We start from the raw sequence: 17,027 nt of genomic DNA on the forward strand, positions 1-17,027 counted from the left end.
AGTGATACCATCATATGCTGCTGCACTCCAACCTAGCTCTATAGTTATGAAAAAAGCTGAGACAAAAGGCAGAAGCGGAGTTTAGGGCATGGTGTGACCTGCACATTTTCATGTGAAATAAACCCTTAAATTATGAACTGAGCTTGAATAATGTGCTAAATGCAGTGGTGATGGTGGCGGCAGCAGTGGGGGAAGCAGAGATAATCTGTTTCTAAATTGCTCTCAACATTTCAACATAGTGGCACATTTTTTTTAAAGAAAACAAAAACAATGAAAGAGCAATATTCAAAGCTTCCAGTTTCAAGAAAGATCTTACCAGATGGGTCAAAGGTCACTTGATTGGCAGGATGGGGGCCAGCATCAATTGAGACCATTGGTAAACCTTTCCGAACATCCCACAGTTTCATGACCCCATAAGAGTCACAGGAAACAATAGTATCACCCTGTAAAAGAATGGGGATATGTTATTTGTAAAGACCTATCTGGATAACTACATTTATTTCATTGCTGTCCTTTGAACCTTAGGATTTCTCTTTAACAAATATACCAAAAATGGATGGCATTTTGGAATATTAGAGGAATGTATTTCAGAAGGAAATTAGGACTTCATACAAATCTGTCATACTACCGTAACTGGAACAGAAAAGAAAAGCATACACAAAGACTTTAAGATTGATTTTTCAGGGCAGTAATTTGTCATGAAGTAAACAGAGACTGGATCTGCATTGCCATACAATGCAGTTTCTGAATGCAGATTAATTACATTGAACTGGATTATATGGTAGTATAAACTCATATAATCCAGTTCAATACAATTAATCTGCATTCTGAAATTAGATTATATGGCAGTGTAGATCCAGTCAGAGTTTCTGGAGCCTACATGACATTATACTGATATTAACCTATACAGTGCATTTATTTAATACATTCATCCATGCTTTGATTCAAGATTTTCTTTTGGAACTGACCTATTTGGTCAACCATGGACACAGCAGAAGAGAAGGTGGAAGGTTCAGATGTAATCCTTTTCCTCCTTAGCTTTAACTTTCCTCTGAATTTTACAGTAGCCATCTTAATATCACTCATTTCCTGAGGCATTCCATTTTCATTGTTTCAGGTTAATATTATTTGCTAGAGAAGTGATTTAGATGGGAACACTGGTAGCCTCATGTTCCCCTTTTTTGGTCATGCTTACTTTCTTAAATCTAAATGTTATGAAAACCAACAATGTTATATATCACCATGAGGTTTACTAGGTAACGCCAAATGTTCCTATTAGAAAAAGTAGGCATATGATACTGGGTCACAAATGTATGGGCTGGAAGGGTTTTACTCAAAAATTAGCCCCACTGAGTTTAATACAAGTATGTGTGCACAGAATTTCAGCCTTATTGTATGACTGAAACCACGTTCAAGGCTGTATATGAGAATTTCTTGCAATCACCACATAGATTCTTAAGCTTATTAAAGCACAGAAATTGTATTAGCAACCCATTCACTTTCCTCTGTAAATCCCAATTCACTGTAACATATCCAGCCTACTAAAACAAATCAAACAATAAAGTTTTAGTAAACATTAAAAAAATTATGTGCAGTATTGGTGCATTCTGGTTGCAGTAGGGGTGGCAAGGTGGGGCACTTCCATTTGGACCACAGACTACCTATTGTTTGAAGACATCACCCTTAACTCTTTACCTCATTCTTATCAGGTGAGAACCAAAGCCACAAATCAAGATACCATCTCTCTCAAAGGACTTTATCACACAATGCCTCTCTAAAGGTTTCTAGACACTTAAAACATGGAGAGCCATGGACTCCATATGATGCAAGATTGTTCTTTGTGTTCCTCATTTAAGCCCATTTCCAAAGTGTTTTGAAATGTGAGTATTTTAAAGCCACCTAAGAATCAACTCCAGATGGTTCCCTGCACATAGAGATAGGTTAAAATGAATGAATGAATGAAACTATTTAAATGACAAAATTGAAGTATGATGGAAATTAATTTTTTTTCTGTGTTCTTTCTGTTTTGTGATTTTTTTCTGTGGGCAGTCAATAAATGCGCCCCAAAGTTACAGTTATTGCCATTACTTTAAAAGCAGAAAACAGAACGGCAAATTCCTATATTAATATTTTAATAATACTGTTTCCATTTTGTCACAAGATAGAGGACTTCTACTTTAAAAAAAAAACACCACACCACACACACACATGAGGGGGAAGAACTGGGAGGAGCCTACACCCTCCCTTGTGACAGCAAAGCAAATTAATGATGTAGAAACAAGAGAAAGAAAACATGTGTGATGGGAGTACATAAGGTCTCTGGTTGGTTGGAGATGAAGTGACATGAAACGCCATGCAAAGAAGACGATATTTCCTCTGATCTCCCTCCCAGTGGTAGGATGAAGTCCAAAGTCACCTTGGGTTGACTTATCTATTACTACCCAAAAAAGATGGAGAAAGGTTGTTATTGTTGTTTTTACTAAGCCAGTCTGAGAAATTCCTTTTGACAGTTATCTACTGTGAATTACTGAGGTTCATTATCCTAGCATGCTGCTAATAATCAGCGTAGTAAAGTTGAAAGGAGAAAGAAAATATTGCCTCTTTCTAACACTATATACGTCTCCTATTGCTCATTCACCCCCACCTGGTAAATGGATGAGGCAGTATATTTTGGAACTAGTAGGAAGGTCTTCTGAAAGACAGGAGGAATAAACACAGAGAAGTCACAGCAGGCTCAAAGTGTGGTCTGAGCTGAGAAGGATTTGGCAGATTTTAAAAGCCTCCCTCTTTTCTGAGGTGTGTTTTTGAATCCCTGAGTTTCATTTCTGATCCTTGCTCAGCTGAGCTTTGTCAGTAGCACCACATCAGAAGAAGTGACATTTTAAATCACTTTACTATTAAACAAGTTTACTTTATAGCAATATAGGCAGGGATATAAAAAGCTATTTAAAGCACATTCAATGATTCAGTTCTGTCCACTGGGATTACTCAGTTTGAAGAGCAGATCATCTTGCCATTTCACAATCTGCTCTTAGAAACCCTGTCTCAGAAGCTGATGGTCCTGTCATACTGGGAGATGGAGGACAGATGGGACAAAACCCAACTTTAATGCATGAAACTTGTAGTTGGGCATTTCTTTGAATTCTTTGTGTAGGTATTTTGCACAATATTTCTGTTCCCATATAGTCAGAATATATAAACCTGAAAAAAATATCAAATCTTTTTCAGTGAGGAAGAATAAAACATTCAAAGAAATCCTGTTAGAAAGAAACATTAAAGAAAACAGACATACCTTACATTCCCGTTTGAGCAAGAGAAATAATCATTTACTGGATCAGCATCTTAAATTGCTACAAAAGCCTTCTGATTTTGGCAGCATTTCATTTTTTTTTTCTTTTTATTAAACTTAAATCAGCATCTAGTTTCCTCATGGATGCCTTCTACATTTTCACCCCCATAAATGTTGCTATTTAGTAAGGCTCGGTGCCTTTCTCTCTGTTATCGTCTATTGATGCTACTTGTCACACAGCAAAATCAGCTTTACGCAACAGCATAATGGAGCTCTGAAGCATTGAGCTGTGTGATTTCCTTGTGTGTTGTTTAAGAAAGAAATTAAATACAAAGTAGAGCACTCTAAGGTTTAAACTCTGGTAACCTAATAGCAATGTTCTTTTGAACTATCTCTATCAGTTATGTGGGAGAAATATCAATTCTGATCTTCTATATGGTAGAAAAGCAAAGGGCACATGAATACTGACCTGATGAGACAAATGCCACAAATCTGCACCTAGTAAAATTATCTTTTTTTTTTCCTTTTTTTCTTTTTATGAAACAATTGATTTTTGGTTTAGAAAGCCATCAGCAAACCAAAGGGCTATCCACAGACCGCAACTTTAGCATAATTTGCCATACATTCATGTAGATAACAACACACTTCATCCATAAAGGAAAAAAATGGAAAAGACTGAGGCACAACCACTAAGGCATAGTACCACCACTGATACATGTCCAATACAGAAGCTATCTTCTATGTTTATTGAGAGGAAAGTTATACCATGTTCCATATGATTTAGTTCCCAGCAAATGTGTTTAGTAAGGGGATAAAGAATGAGAGTGCATTACATCAATATTTACTGAAGCACTGCTTGCAATAAAGAACTGCTAGAAAATTAAATAAAACCCACTCGAATAGTGCTGCATAAGAAAGGTTGTGCACTGTCTACTACCACATTGACACACTAGAAAAAATACACTATGTTTCCTTCTATCCATCTATAAAAAGATGTCCCGTATATACAAAACTAACACAAAGGAAGTAAATAAGACTTATAATGGAGGAGTTGGAGAAATAGTAGTACAGTAGAGTCTCACTTATCCAACACTCGCTTATCCAACGTTCTGGATTATCCAACGCATTTTTGTAGTCAATGTTTTCAATACATCGTGATATTTTGGTGCTAAATTCGTAAATACAGTAATTACTACATAGTATTACTGTGTATTGAACTCCTTTTTCTGTCAAATGTGTTGTATAACATGATGTTTTGGTGCTTAATTTGTGAAATCATAACCTAATTTGATGTTTAATAGGCTTTTCCTTAATCTCTCCTTATTATCCAACATATTTGCTTATCCAACGTTCAGCCGGCCCGTTTATGTTGGATAAGTGAGACTCTACTGTAGTTGGATCCTGGGAAGCAAGGAAGATAAAAAAGAAGTGGTGGAACAAATGTTGTCTTGAAGCTAACTGGATGACAGACAAAAAGCAATACATATTTCAATGCCAGGGAGCCATGAACAATCCAATATCTTCCAAATACACACATTTGTACACATAGATCTGTTTATTGATTAATCTATTGACCAACATTAAAAGACAAAAACAAAAAAAGACAAATAGACACTAATCACTATGCTAAAACTCTTGTAACCGTTAACTAAAATAAATTAAAACATGATGTAACTTGATTAAATAATAAATTTGGTAAAATGGGATTAAATTAGAAAATGAAATCAGGGGGAGTAGAGTGATGAGTGTAAAAGAGAATTTAGATAAGTTCATCACCCCATTTTCTGAGATAGAGCTCTCAGGTGGCTGGCTTTTATGATAAATTTGGCTATGCAGTGAACTGACTGTAGATTCTCCCCAGAAAGAAAATATGACAGTTTGACAATTAGGTCCCAGTTGGTTGTTCTTAACAAAAGTTGATGTAAACATTGAGATCTTGCCTTGGCATTTATTTATTTATTGCCTTGGGCCCGGGCTGTGGCGCAGGCGGGAGAGCAAGCCAGCTGCAATTAACTGCAATGAATCACTCTGACCAGGAGGTCATGAGTTCGAGGCTGCTCGGAGCCTATGTTTGTTTGTCTTTGTTCTATGTTAAAAGGCATTGAATGTTTGCCTATATGTGTAATGTGATCCGCTCTGAGTCCCCTTCGGGGTAAGAAGGGCGGAATATAAACGCTGTAAATAATAAATAAATAAATAAATAATGCTCTGCCTGACTTACCGGGCAGAGATGTTGTGGCGGCAGGCATTTTCCCGCCTGCCATGGCATTGGTGGGGGCTACTTCTTCCCAGAAGCCCCCTTGGAGGTGGGAGAAATTTCTGCTGGTGAGGTAGCTGGCCAATCAGAGGTAGCCCCTGCTCACTATCTGATTGGCTGGGGCCAGCTGCCTCCCAAGCTTCAGGCAGCTTTTTAAAGGCTGTGCTAGGCCGCGCCGAGCAGCCTGCCTTCCAGTGTCCCAGCCCACTTACCCTTCATAAATGTTTTTTATGTTCCATGGTTTTTGTTGAGCATTGTTCCTTTGTCACACCTTGCCAGTGTGTGGCATGGGCCCTAGATCTGGATTGCTTATCCCACCGCCCATTGGAGGGGGAAGGTCCGGTGGTTCTCCAGGGGTGTGATGGTGATGGGATCCTGGTATTGTGCCGCTCGGTAACAGTAACATCCCCTGGCATAGTTAAGCGGTATTAGACAGCAGTGAGCTGCCCGATCCCGTATCCAGGATCCATGCATGGCTGCCAATCCTGATTCTCTTCCGAAAGCAATAAACAAGTTGTGGCCATTTGTTATCCCAATACTGTGTGTGTGTGTGTGTGTGTGTGTCATACTTGGGTTCACTGGTGGAAGGCATTAGTCACACATGCCCACGCAGCAACAATCAAACAAAATATACACAGATGCATGTTCATTCATGGTAATTTTTTTTTTTTTTTGAAATCATCCTGTTCTTACCATAGAATTAAATTGCTCGAATCTAGTTCTGGTGAAAGCTATTCTCTGTCCCTGTGATAGATATAGGTTTGTTGCAACAGTCAAGAAATTAATGAGAGTGTAGACATGTTTATAGAACATGAGCTGAGTTTATTATTCAATCTCTTTTGCTTCAAGAAGGAGAGTGGCAGGAGATAATGATTTCATAAAACCATGCCACTACTTCAGACAAGTATGACTTGAAGAACACCAGACTCAGTGGGATTCTACATTGGAGGAAAAGTTTATACCACTTTAATCTGAGACTTGATTTTTCTGATGATTTGCCCTCTCCAGACTCTAAGCCTGGGATCTAAAAACCTTTAAAGCAGAGGGCCAGTTCATGGTCCCTGAGACTGTTGGGGGACCGGACTACCATTTGAAAAAAAATATGAATGAATTCTTATGAACACTGCACATATTTGTAATGCAAAAGAATTTAAAGAACAATACAATATTTAAAATGTAGAATCATTTTAACCAACATAAGCTAACCAGTTTTTAAACAGGAAGTGTGGGCCTGCTTTTGGTTGATGAGATAGTCAAATTAATTAGGATTGTTGTTGTTGTGTGTCTTCAAGTCATTTCAGATCAGGGAGACCTGAAGTCTAAAATTTAGGATGGGGGCTGGGCAAATGACCTTGCAGAGCAGTAGTTTGGCAACCCCTGCCCTAAGCCATCCAAGAAAGGTAGCTTTATTGTATTAGTTAAGGTCTACCTAGTAAAGGTATACTCACAATAAGGGCAAATTTATGAAAATGGACAAACTACTCTGCAACAGTATGAAAAATGCCTGGAAATTTGAATCAAAAGAGAAGCAGACTGCTGACACACCAGTGCTACGCAACAGCAATTGAAAATTAAACTGGGATGTGAGAAATTTTGTAAGTAGCTCTAGTTTCTTCATGTATCTGTCTTTTTCATAAAAAGAATGATGCATAACCTGGTCAGACTTGATGTGCGCCTTGGAGATGCCTAAGGTAAACCTGAAACAATTGTTGCTTCTGGCAAGGAGTAGCCATTTCACCTTTATGATAATATCTCCCTTCTTGCCTCCTTCTGTAGCAATTGTGACCCATACAGCACAATGGAAAAACAGTGCTTCCTTTTAAAGACATAGCCTGAACTGAAGCCATGAGCTTTCCCTTTCATTTTTGTGCTTGCACTATGTTTATAGTGCAGCCACCCTGATTGATATGCGGTACTGTAATGAGGATGTAATAGTGTGACTATTTATAAAATTCACAGCTCCTTTGTTGAAACCCCCTCAACACATACACATGCATAAATTTAGGTGCAGAGCAATTACTGCTCACTCATGCTACTAGGTGAATCTTATTAACTTCAGACAAGATAAATGAGGGCTTGGCATGCCTCTTGACTGGGGCAGAAAAAATGGCACAAGCTGATTGGGAGGACACAGCAGGGAAGCACACCAGCATCAGGCCAAACATATAGAAGAATCAAACAAAGCCATTGAGCTTGCACTGAAAATAGATTTAAAATGATGCTGCACACTGAAGTAGCCAGAACAGTGCAATCTTATACATGCCCACTCTGAAATATGTCTGTATGTGCCCAGTAAGTGTGCTTAGTAAGTGTGCTTAAGGGGTTGTCTACATGGCTGAATAGCCGACACTCACCGTGAAGGGGCTACTAACTTTCTTCAGGACATTCAGGGTCCTTATCACAGGTTAAATGGGATTAATTTGGTTTGACCCCACATTAAGGAAAGCACGACTGAGTCCAATGTGGACCAAGCCACTGTCCACGTGGGCTGCCATCACTGTCCCTTTTTCCCTGCACTCATCAGCATAGGGAAAATAGATGGGTTGCAGTCATGTCATTGCTATTTTTGGGTAGTTGCAGAGCTCCATGATGTTGACATCACTGAGCAGAACTGCCGAGAAGGAAGGAGATGGCATCGAGCTGGTCTTGAATTGGCTGGATTCTGACACATTGTGGCCTGGAGATGGAGTGAGTGGTCACCTCTAGGGATAAGTCAGAGCATTACTTCCAGAGCATCACTGTCAAAGTGGCCAGTACAGATAAGCCCTAAGACTGTAACTTAAGAAAATAATTCTTCAGATAATCTACACCCAATGTCCATCTAGGTGTCTCATTGAGATTTATTTTTCTAAGCAAAATGTTTATTTATTTACTTCTTCAGTGGCTAAATATGACCCTCCAGGGGCTTTAAGACATATCAGAACTATGATGTAAATACCACATCCTCCCCACTCCATTTCCTTGTCTCCTTGCCAGGCTGTAAGCTCTTCTCAAACAGCCAGTTAACTTTACAAGCCACTGAAGCCCATTTTTTATATAAAATGTGGAAAATGAAGCATTCTTCCATGATAAATTGGGGAACTGGGTGGCTGAGGAGAAATAAATACTCTTAATAAACAAGTGGCAATAGTAATAGTACAAACAAAATGCATATATATGTGAATGAAAATGAGAAATTCTCCTTCTCTTTGCTAGAATTTTTAAAATAATGGTTTGATTATTCTCCTCTTGTTTGTTCGGGACAAATCCACATGCGCCTTCCACCGTGCTGTGTAAATCAAGGACCAAGAAGTTTCTCATGTGTTCAAAACGAAGGGTACATGCTAGGCTTGCCAAAATTATTTGCATAAATTTACATATGGAGCTCAAGATCACTGCACTTCCTGCAGTGTTAGTGCTATAGAGAGTTGACACTGCACTTTATGGAGCAGCTTCCTCTACTGTGCTTCTTTAAAAAAAAAAAAAAAAAAGAAGAAGAAGCTTAAGCCAATCAATTTATTTTTCTTTTTAGCCATCAAAGCAGTGTCTTTCAATCTACGAGTTATGCAGTCAGATGAGGGAAAGAATGATAACTGCTGGAGCTTTCTGAAGAGTGTTGTGACTTAGATGCCATCCTTACATGAAAGACCATTACTCCATCAAGCATTGACTGTGATCGTACTCCTTTAATAAAGTAGATAATGACATCTCAGATGGCAGCTCTCTATACTCCCAATGCATTTCCACTATATATCAAGTAGAAGTAAGTTTCTAAGTACAAGCAGTTAGAGGTCACATCTGTATCCGCTCTCTATGCTATGAACATGCCAACTGACAATTTTAGCATATATTGTTCAAATATTTCCTCTTCTCTGGGTGCATTTACACTATAGAATGAATGGAGTTTGTCACAATCTTAATTACCATGGCTCAATGCTATGGAATTTTTGGAGTTTTACAAGGTCTTTAGTCCTCTCTGCCAGAATATTAGTGCCTCGCCAAGCTACAAATCCCAAGATTCCATATGATTAAGCCATGTCAGTTGTCAACTGGCTGTAGAGGTTAAGCCCAATGTTCATGCCATTCTCAATGGAGATCACATACACTAAAAGGTAGAAAAAAGTAGGTATCTTGGAATCTCTGGTAGAGATCAGCAGACAAATTCCCCAAATGGGCTCAATGACAGATAAACACTGAGGGTTTTTTTTTAACTCCTTTTTCTCTCCGGTCCATCATTCCATGGGTAGTGGTAGGTAGGACTCTCTCAGATATGATTTGCTCTCCTCAGCCATGACCACTTTCAACATTGAACACAACACCATTTTCCAAACTGATTAATTAATTTATTTATTTATACAGTGCCATTATTTTATGGTAAAACAAATACGAAACAGTTCCCTGTTCTTGGGCTTACCATCTAATTAAGATATGCCCCAAAAGGAAAAGGAATTCTAATGTGGGAGAGGATGAAGCCCAGAAGATATTGCTTCTTCTTGGTCAACTTCTGATCATCTCCCCACTCATGTTCTTAGCTAATCACTATCAATTCCATATATAAATACATACTTTCATTCAGACATTCCATGCCTTAATCACTCCACACATTAACTTGGAACTATTTACTGTACAAATGTACTATATATCAATACAAAGCCATGTTATATCAGAGAATGGTGGAGATTTTTTAAACAGAGACTGAATGACTATTTGTTGGGAGTGCTTTGATTGTGTGTCACAATGTGGCTTGACTGGATGGCCCTTGTGGTCCCTTTCAACTCTATGATTCTATGTTACATTTCCTTAAACCTGAAAGCAGCAAAATTTTCCAGCTCTCTTTGTCATGTTCTCTACATTTCTGATTTCCATAATCGACACCAAGATCATGGAAAAATTAGGAAATCTGTTGAGAAGTCCTATGTTTTCCCATGCAACCAATGTTAATAATGTTGCTCTCAAATGGATTCTCATTTTTAAAACGCCTTTAGTAAATGTGATAATAACAAGAGTAGTACTTGCATTTCTTTGTCACCTTACTTTCTAATTACACTGTGCAAGTAATAGCATCAATCAACTAAGGAAGACCCTATTAGTCCTTCAGAATTTCTAATTGCATATATTTAAAATTATTAAATAACCTTTCTGAATGTCTGACTTTGAGTTTATGCAAAGCATTGAATACATAAATAATCTCAGGTTCATTTTTGATTTTGTATTCTGTGCTTTCTCCTGGTTCTGTCTGTCAACTATAGTGAGGCAGACCCTTGGTTGTTTTTGCCATCTGTAGAGACATTTAAAACATCTAACTCTTGAATCATTTGGCTCAGTAATGAATAAGAACTGACATCAAATATCAATACTATTGGCCTAGCTAAATGGTAACTGACATCATGCCGGACTACTGAAGAGGTAAACAAAATTGAAATTTTGTTTTGGTATAAGAACTGCCTGACATTATTTGTCCTTTGGTAAATCAATGGAATGCAGATCTGAAGTCTGTAATTTGAGGGGGGGGGGGGGCAAAGAAAGGATGATGGGTTTACTAGTAGGCCTCTCAGTTTCAAAAACTGTGGATTTAATTTATACTTCTTCTTATGTTGCCATATTTGATGACATTTTAGTTAAATGGTTTATGTTTTGTTCTGTATTTATGTACATTATATTAACTGACAGGAGAACTTTGCTAGAGAGCAGCATTTGCCAGTAAATGAATCATCTATATACACATATGACAAAATCCATGATCCCTCACACCTCCTGCCATTGAATTTTTTACTTTCACTGAGTTTTTCTTTTTAGTTCCTGAATTTTATAATTGCAATTCTGTTTGAAAAAAAAGAGGAAAAAGAGAGAAGCGGTGAAGAGGGAAACATAAGATTTGGTCACAAATGTGGGTATAAACATTGAGATATGCTGAGTATGTATTCAGGACAAAATTTTCTTGGAGTTGAATACTCCGCAAGTTTATATATGACTAAAGCATAAAAATATTCTGACCACTGATTGTTTGATTGTGAATGTTTAATTTTCTATTTTTTCTATCTGTTATCTCCCTTTTAAATTTTAAAGATTTTCTCATAGTGAGGTGTTCTTCATCTTTGGAGAACTTTAAACAGAAGAAAGGTAGGGTATAAGTGCAATAAATAAATAAATAAGGTCATGAACTGAAAGTAAAACCGTTTGTGATTTCATGGAATATATGCAAGCCTTTGGTCATTAACTGAACATTGCTGTCCAAATTTATCCAAGAACCTGTGATATTAAGAACCTCATCACATAAGTGGAGGGAAGCAGGGGAAAGTGGGGAAAAGGGGGAGACAATGTGGGACAGTAGAGGGAAGCGTCTTTCTTTATTCCCTCCCATCGAGGTCCGTCTCCTGCCATCCCACATCCTTTCCCTGTAGAGGTCTTTCTTTCCCCTGCTTTCTGCCATTTGGAGTCGGGTAATACGGAGCACCACCGGAAGTTTCCTTATGTGATGGACTCCATGGCACTCCATTTCAGCAGCAGAGAGAACCAGGGAGAAGACACAGAGAAGAGAAAATGTGGGCTAAATGATGTGAAGTGGATTTGTAGCTGGGTGGCAGACTGTATCTGATGATTATTCACCAATGTTATGCTTAAGAGAAGTGGGAAATGACTTTGGTGTTTCATTTCGTGTTTTTCATCTTTATATATTTGGATGAAAAGAGAGAAAATGGTTACACAGAAAGGAAGGGAAATTAATGCCAAAGAAGAGAGAATCAGGATTCAAGATGATCTCATAACCATATGTAGACATTAGAAATATGTTGGCATGGGCAATCCTAGCTTTAGTATTCAATGATATCTTGTTTAATTCTTTCAGAGCTGCCTTTCCAAGTCGTCTTCTGATTTCCAGACTCCAGTCTCCATTTTTTATTCATGACTGAGACAAGGTATAGGAAACAGCTGATTACCTCAATGCCTTAAATATCTATTTTAAAATTATATAAATCATCTCTGTTCATAATTTCTATTTTCTTAATACTCAGCTATAAACCTGCATTTACACTTTCTTCAGTAGCTGTTTTTGCCATTTCCTACTATTTCTACTAGAGCCTCTGGTGGCTCAGTGTGTTAAAGCACTGAGCTGCTGAACTTGCAGACCGAAAGGTCCCAGGTTCAAACCCGAGGAGCAGAGTGAGCGCCCGCTGTTAGCTCCAGCTTCTGCCAACCTAGCAGTTTGAAAACATGCAAATGTGAGTAGATCAATAGGTACCGCTCCGGCGGGAAAGTAATGGCATTTCATGCAGTCATGCCGGCCACATGACTTTGGAGGTGTCTACAGACAATGCCGGTTCTTCGGCTTAAAAATGGAGATGAGCACCAACCCCCAGAGTCGGACACGACTGGACTTAACATCAGGGGAAACCTTTATCTTTTACCTTACTATTTCTAGTAGTAGCAGTAAAGGCAAAGGTTTCTCGTTAACATTAAATCTAGTCAAGTCCAACTTTGGGAGGTGGTGCTCATCTCAATTTCTAAGCCAGCATTGTCCGTAGATGCCTCTTGGTCACGTGGCCAGCATGACTACATGGTATGTTGTTACCTTCCTGCTGAAGTGGTACCTATTGATCTACTCACATTTGAATGTTTTCGAACTGCTAGGTTGGCAGAAGCTGGCGCTAACAATGGGAGCTCACCCCGTTCCGTGGATTCAAATCGCCGACCTTCTGGTCAGCAAATTCTGCAGCTTAGTGGTTTAACCTGCTGCACCACTGTGACTAGTAGTAGTATGGGGTCTTAAATTGCTGGTGTTTCTACTTCCAGTTTTTCCTCCTTCCTCAAAGTCTCATTCAGTTTTGCATATGATATGTTTACAAGTTTTAGTAAGAATTTGAGTGAATTCTGTCTATGTAGCTTGAAACAGCTCTCTTGGTTAGTCATTTCTTCTTGGTGACTTATTTCTGAGTGCAGCTTTCACTTCGTTTGCTAAGACATTATCTATTGCTGTTGCCCAGTAGCTGTTTGGACTTTATCGCACAAACTCATTACAGTCATTTTATCATTGATAATGGATATATACTGCATTGAACATACCCTTCTTCATTAGCACAATTGTGTTAATTTATCAATTTGTGGTCCTGCAATTGTACCTCTGCACACCCCCATAATGCTTTCCACACAACTGCTGTTCCGTAATTTTCTTTTCTTTTTATTTTTAGCACAATTGTGGAATTCCAGCATTTAAAAACAAAAAAATTGAAATATAAATTAAAAATATAAAAGGAAAAAAAATGGCAAGAGGAGGAGAACAGGAGAATTCCACCCCTTGATTTCCCTTCATTACTGGCCTGCTGGCACTGAAGTGGAAGAGACACATCACATTCAGGTAGCAGATGGGAACATTGGGGATCGAGAGTTTATTGATGAGTTTTACCTGTCATGAGCTAAGGATAAAAGAATCTCAGAGGATTAAGGATAAGAGGTAGAGCGGCATCAGGATGCACATGGCTGCAATGCCCGTTTTCCTGCCTTGTGCAATAAAGCTCTGCATCCAACTCCTTCTAGTAGTCATAGAATACTCTAAAAAATGAGGATAGTATTTGGAATAATATTTGGCATTGGAATGGAAATTCTACCAATATGGATTTAGAAGTAAAATGTCAATGATGTTAGCCTGTAATTGTTGCTCAAAGGCTACTCATATATGTATTTATTAAATATATAAATATATTTAAGTTACTTTCCTCAAATGCAACCGACAAAGAAAGCTCTGGGTTTTGGGGTTTTGTCAAGGAGGATATAGCAAAAGCTTTACCTGGCCATTTTTGGCATGCAATACTGCAAAAGTGGGCATGGCTGTGAAAAGGTTGGTGGGAAGCTGCACCCCTCCATCAGATCTGGTAGAAATCCAGTAGTGACCACGAAGAGGTGATAGTTAGCTGCACCCCTCTGTCTAGCCTTTCAACCAGCCTGTTTTCAGGTCACCATTAGCTTCCCAACAACCTTTTTATGACCACCATTGCCCTTCCTTCTCTGTCTCTAGGTGAGTTTTCTTGTCAACAGTGCAGATCGTTTCAGGTGTGCAATTCTAACACACTATCAAAACTAATGCACACCTCAATTGTAGCAATGTAATTTAGTTGAAAAAGGTGAGCATTAGACAAGAGTAAATATGGCAATTGAAACAAAACAGGTTACAGGCACTTTTAGCAGAATGATAGAAAGTTTTGCATTTTCCTCTTTGGCCTTCAATATCAGGAGGGATGGCATGTTCTCTTTGCTCTTTGAGAATGTCTTTGGAACTCTGGAGAAGGCACAACATTGCTTTTTTACCCAGACACTCCTGCATACTAAAATGGGTCTGAGCACCATGTTAAAAAAGACCTTTGCAATCTGATATTCTGGTCAGCTCCAGAGCTATTCACTCAGAACCTTTTGAAGAGCATGTGCCTGCACTGCGCCAGTCTCTCTGGGGGAAAAAGCAAGGCTGTATTTTTTTCTTATGTCTTACTTTTCAACTTCTTCCCCTTTCACAAAACAGTGAGAGAAATCTAAAAGCTTTAGATCCCATCCTCTCTCCAAACAGTAATCTAAAGGATCAGACTGAGCATGCAATAGCCAACTAGAATATTTCAAGCTGCCCAACTCCAGGTCTCCTGAAACTGTATGAATAAAATATAGCAATTGTCTAATTTAACTACAAAAATGGAGTTAGCTACCTCCTTATCATATTTTCATAATTAAAAATGACTACACAGATTCTGACACATTTGAAATTAAATTTCACCTTCATTAGTTACTAGTACAATAAATATACAAAAAGAAGATGAACAGAAATAGGGCAGATTATCTGCCCACTCAACCTTCTTCTCTGAATGCAGAATCAGCACATCAATCTGGAAAACAGTCTTGTACCCCTGACCTTAGAATATTTCCATGGAAGTAAGTCCCACATATTTTTTCATGCCTGAGAAAGTATATGGTACATCATATTTTTTAGCCTAAAATAATCTGAATAATTTGAGAGTCAAATATGTGACTCTGTACTGATCTGCTGCCCACCTTCCACATACCAGTATCTATGATTCATTTATATAACTGTTATTACAGCTTCTAAAATTGCACCCCTCTATTTAATCAACCATCTACTGCCATTTTCCATTTTATAAATTACATTATTATGTATGTCAACCAGTGCTTCCAATTCAATGTTTAATAGCAGATGTGATATGCTTTATTAAATAATATGCCAATCTGAAAAATAAATAAACAAAATCTTGGTTCATTTAATCATTTGATCCTATGATTACTTTGGAATGCTATGTTGGTCCCTTATTTGACTATGTCCTAATAGGATCAATTCCAGGAATGTCTTCCTCGATATCTGTTATATGAAAAGAGCTAGGAGGTGGTCACACAAAATCTATTTAAAGTGATTAAACCATTTTCCAAGGCAATCTATTCAATTGTCACATAGCTGTTATTGTAGAAAAGTTTTTTTGGGGGGTTTTATATTTATATATCTCCTTTCTTATAGCTTGAGCTAATTGATTTTGGATGCCTTCCTTTGGAGAAGCAGGAAAGTTTCACTTCATTTTCTATCTGACAGCCATTCCGATTTCTGTCTTCTTTTCTTTAAGCTAAGCATGACAAACTTTCTTAACCATTATTTATGAGGTTTCATTTCCAAATTCTTTACACCTTTTGTTGCCCGGCCCAGTCTTTCTTTGGCTTTTTCACTTTCATTGATAGCTCTTAGCTTCCTTTTTTTTAGTGGTGTAGTAAATCCATTCTGGGCTGAAAATCCTTGGATAAGTACTTTAAAGTTTATACTAAAGCCCAGAGAAGATTCACAGCCTCTTGATATGGAAGCCACCACTGCAGATATTTATATAATTATATACACGATAAATAATATAACCAGTGTTTTGAGACCTACATTCATCACTATTAGGTATCAAGGCCAAGTGTCTTTTATAAAATTGTTTATGCCAAATCAATAACCAATGAGATGTGTCTAAAATCGGTGACACATTTGGTACTGTTGTAATGTCACAAGAGACTGAAATAAAATATTTACCCAACTGAATGTAATTCAAGTGTCATTGGGATAAAATACAGAACAAAATCAAAATATTAGGAAGCACAGGCAACAGCTATTTCTCAGTTTGACCTCAGGAGTTGGATCTTTTAGAATATTTCCACAATAAGTTTATAAAAATGTGTCCCACAAATCTTATCAATGGATAGTGCTCCTGGCTTGGATCTTGGTGTGGAAAAAAGGAACCCTTTGTCTCATAAAAATCAGAACTAAACCAGTACTTCAGATGGTCTGATCAAAGCAGAATAGAGTGGAAAGATTACTTCCCATAAATTAGATACTAAAAATTAAAAAAAACTGAATTGATATTCTTTTGTCACCACATAACACTATTGACTTATCTATAGCATGTGGTGAACTAAAAACCCTAGATCCATTTCAGAGATAGAGCTGTGGAGCCTGATGTTGCCCATTTTGTGTCTCATTTTACAAACTAA

General features: G+C 37.9%; 1 protein-coding gene across 1 annotated transcript in view; it reads right to left on the reverse strand.

Moving 5' to 3' along the window:
• The window catches only part of spag16 (sperm associated antigen 16), a 583,704-nt gene that overhangs the window by 180,606 nt on the left and 386,071 nt on the right, over positions 1-17,027 (reverse strand). The window contains exon 15 of the mRNA XM_062961030.1: positions 317-443. Coding sequence (XP_062817100.1) covers positions 317-443 — 127 coding nt within the window. The remainder of the gene's footprint in view (positions 1-316; positions 444-17,027) is intronic.

The sequence above is a fragment of the Anolis carolinensis genome, chromosome 1 (genome assembly GCF_035594765.1).
Source record: "Anolis carolinensis isolate JA03-04 chromosome 1, rAnoCar3.1.pri, whole genome shotgun sequence".
NCBI classification, from domain to species: domain Eukaryota; kingdom Metazoa; phylum Chordata; class Lepidosauria; order Squamata; family Dactyloidae; genus Anolis; species Anolis carolinensis.